The sequence below is a fragment of the Malus domestica genome, chromosome 03 (genome assembly GCF_042453785.1).
Source record: "Malus domestica chromosome 03, GDT2T_hap1".
In the NCBI taxonomy this organism is placed as follows: domain Eukaryota; kingdom Viridiplantae; phylum Streptophyta; class Magnoliopsida; order Rosales; family Rosaceae; genus Malus; species Malus domestica.
The window spans coordinates 11,741,535-11,745,397 of record NC_091663.1 but is presented as its reverse complement, the minus strand read 5'-3'; the positions used below and the strand labels follow the sequence as shown (position 1 = coordinate 11,745,397).

General features: G+C 39.7%; 1 protein-coding gene across 1 annotated transcript; it reads right to left on the bottom strand.

The window, feature by feature from the left end:
• Positions 1-801: 801 nt before the first annotated feature.
• Positions 802-3,128, bottom strand: LOC103418866 (protein NUCLEAR FUSION DEFECTIVE 4-like). Its single transcript, XM_008356976.4, has one exon. The coding sequence runs from the start codon at positions 2,908-2,910 to the stop codon at positions 1,231-1,233; it is 1,680 nt and encodes a 559-aa protein (XP_008355198.3). The 5' UTR covers positions 2,911-3,128; the 3' UTR covers positions 802-1,230.
• Positions 3,129-3,863: the final 735 nt, after the last annotated feature.

Here is a 3,863-nt window from a genome sequence, read left to right as displayed (position 1 = left end):
CTAATTCACTTCATATCAACTTTAGTCACTGGAAGAATGTAATAAATTGACACCCTTATATTTATTTGTAAAAATCAATGTAATACCACTTTATTGTTTGGGTAAAAAAGAGAGAAAATAGATGTTGGTGGAGCTGATGAAATTACCTGCACTGACCTGGATTTATGGCAAATGGATGGCGATCTGATATGGACCAGGATCCTCTCCTAAGCTAAGGATGAGGATCCTCCTCATCAAGGGATGTGGGCCGTTGGATGAAAATCCAACGGCTACAAACAAGGGGGATCCCTTTAAAGTTATAATAATTGTAGCCGTTGGATTTTCATCCAACGATCCACACCTCTTGATAAGGAGGATCCTCATCCTTAGCTCAGGAGAGGATCCTGGTCCATCTGATATGTCCAAAGTTTGATTTGTTTACACGTCAAGTCTATCTATATATATTTTGCGAACTGAAGAATTAGGTGACAAAAGTGTTATGTTTTACTAGCTAAAAGAGAGAGATATATATATTTACAACCACGTCAGTGTGTACCGGAATTAAGAAAACAAAGAAACGATGGCGTAACATAGTTGAAGGAGATCAAACTTATGACCAAACTGATGATAATTTACCTATGCAAATCAAATCCATGCTTGGAAAGGCAATACCCACCAACTATTTGGCGACAAGGTCTCTTTTGGACAATTTTTAAAACTTTCTCCTTCTTTCAATAACAAACAATTGCAAAACTCATAGTGTCGACAAACATAAACTAAGAGAAATGTTCTTTTGTCAAGTAAGACAGAAACATTTACCACTTAAGTGTAAATCTATACGACTGACTACGTTAATTTTTATTAGAACATGCGGTTCAAATTAACAGTAGAAGTGTAGAATAGTAATAAATATTTTTCGAGCACCAACTACCCCTGCCCTCGACCGCCAAAACCGGCTACATGGTAAAAGAAATAAAAATAGGCCAATTGTAAATGAAGAAACCACTAGTGAGAAACCCACATATGAATCACAAAGCAATTGCCATTGGCTTACAAAATACATCTTTTCAGTAGTAGTAGTAGTAGTAGTAGTAGTACGTATATCCTGACAAGCTTTATTGTTCACCATGAAAATGTCCAAGTGCTTCTTGGCGCGCTTCATGCATCTCAAGATCTCTATTCCAACAATTCTTAGTTGCTAAGCTAACAGATCAAACTCCATATGTTTACCAATGCAAGAGAAAGAAAAATCTATGAATCCTCTGCTTCGTCTCTAAACTTCTTATAAATATCACTTTTGTAAAGCTCTCTTGTCCTCACCACCAAGATTAATGAAACAACTGCACCAAAGAATGTTACAGCAGCCAAAATTGAGAAAGCCAACCTATAACATTGGCTCCCAAGACAAATCAGCTCCTTCACTGAAGACCGATCCCTCCCACTCTTTGCCAGCTCCTTCAATGCCTCTCTGTCATACAGCATTCCTGTGACCTTCACATTCAGAATATAGGACCCAAGGGGGCTTGCAAGCTGTCCACAATTGAACAATGTGGAGTAGTACTTGAGCCCAAAGAGCTCGGAAATTATTGCGAAAAGCAACGGCAATTGGGCACCGAAAGAAAATCCGATGATCACAGATGCCACGTAGACCGATCCCGGGGCTGGAAATGCAATGAGGAGGTGGCCGACGCAGGAGAGAAGAAGAACAAGAGTCATCATTAGGGGTCTGGGGATTTTCCATTGTACTAATAGGCTTTCGGAGACAAACCCCGAAAAAACCCTCCCAAAGTAGTTCCATATGCTCACTAATGACACAAATGAGCTTATTGTTTTTGTTGGGTATCCAAGAGACTCACCAATCTGCCCCAAATTGTCGACTGCTGTCAAACTTGACCCGAGTCCACATAGTGTTGCGATGAACAAAATGAGCATGTCGACGCTTAGCAATGCTTGTAAGATTGTGTAGTCCTCTCCTCTTTTTGGTTTGTTGAATACATCTACAAAACAAGAAATCTTTGTTTTCTTTTCTTCCTCCTCTTTAGCTTCAATTGCTTGTGCCGGAAGTTTCTCAACGGTTACCTCGGTTGGAGGATCAACAGGTTGCTTCATGAGATTCCAGAGGATTAACTCCTCTCTAATTACAATCCCAAGAGGAACGAAAAGGAAAAAACAAACCACGGAAACACTTCCAGCATAAGCAGCTTGTGAGAAATTAATCTGCTTTTGAAGTATAATCATAGCCATGAGGAAAACAGCAAGACCAATTGAGACATAGAGGAAATGGTAAAACACTCTAAGCTCATTGGGTTGCCTAACAAGCTTCATTGGCCTAATGGTGTACACAAAAACTACCGATAGCGCAGCAGGAAGCCAAGCAATGAGAAGAATCATAGATTTCGAATTGTTTCCGTAAATCGCCAAGTAAATTTGGGTGAACATAGCTCCACTGAGTCCAGTAAACCCCTTTAACAATCCCAGCATAACGCCGCGACTAGCCGGGAAATTCTTGACACATGTGACAAGAGCTCCAGTGTTTGCAAAATTCTGAGAGTTGGCTCCAATGCAGATATAGAGGCACATGTGCCAAACTTTCGGTTTTGGGATTTTGGCAGTGATAGCAAGCCAAATCATGAAGTAGCCCGTAAAGTTCATGGCTGAGCCAATGAGGAGGACAAACCATGTTGGGGTGACTTCACCAATGAGCCCTGAGAGGACACCAACATTTGCTCCAAGGTCCTTGAAAGACCCTAGCATGTTGAGGGTGGTTTGGTCATAGCCAAGAGAAGACTTGATCTGCTTGGAGTAGACACCAAAGAGGTAAGTAGCTCCAGCTCCTGCCATGATGAGAAACGAGGCAAAAACTGAGAACCATCTTCCTTGAAGCACATGGATTGCAAATCGAAATGCTTCATTCCCTCTCTTGGTGCTCATTTTTTGCGGTGTCGGTATAGGGGTGCACTGTTTTTGGTCAGGATAAACTGCAAAGGAAATTTAGCAGGTGTGGCTAGCAAAAATTTGTGTAACTTTTTGGTGAAGATCTGAGGAAAAGGAAATTTGGAGACTGGTTTTTGGATTGGTTTTGATTTAGATATTGGAAGATGTTCATTTTCTTTCTAGTTTCTAGCACAAAAGGCCAAAAGGGGTGTAGTATAAATAAAGCCTAGTGAGTGATCAAGTGGGAAAGTTGGTCTTTATTTAAGGATTTATTGTATAATAATCCTGATTAAAGTGTTCTCTAATCAACTATGACTGCTTTGATTAGTGTAATCCAGTTGGCCTTTAATCTTTGGGTTGACTGTTGGATTGACTTGGAGTCTATGAGCCAGATAATCTTGATCATGTAATCACATTTTCTATTCACTTTTGCAATATCTTCATTTGCCCAATGTCACCGACTCACAGATCTAATTAATGAGTTAATTTTAAGGCTGCTCGGTTTCTTTTGTCTTTCATGGCCATCGGGTTTTTCATACCCTATATTTCTACGACACTGATAATATGATTTGTCACGTAATAAGTGTTGTAAAAAATACAAAAATATGAAACTCTTTACATGGAAATTTTTCTCACTAAAAATTTACTTCTTATGTTCAATTTCATAAGGTATACTATAACTCAATGTATTTGGGCTCATGATGCTATCACAATTATTGACGGGTGTGTCATCCACAGACAAGAGTTGTTTGCCCTCCCACTTCTAGTGCCCTTCCGTGCCCTTCTGTTTTGTGTGGTCACGGTTAAGCTACATCAATATTTTATATTACTATTCATTTTTGTCTTATTATCTTTATAAAAAAAAACAATATAAAATGTTGACGTGGCTTAACCGTGACCACACAAACAGGAAGGCACGAGAGGGCACCGGAAGTGGGAGGGCAGACAAT

Bases quoted from the DNA above. Each gene is read 5' to 3' on its own strand.
- LOC103418866 (XM_008356976.4), bottom strand. From the start codon at position 2,910: ATGAGCACCAAGAGAGGGAATGAAGCATTTCGATTTGCAATCCATGTG.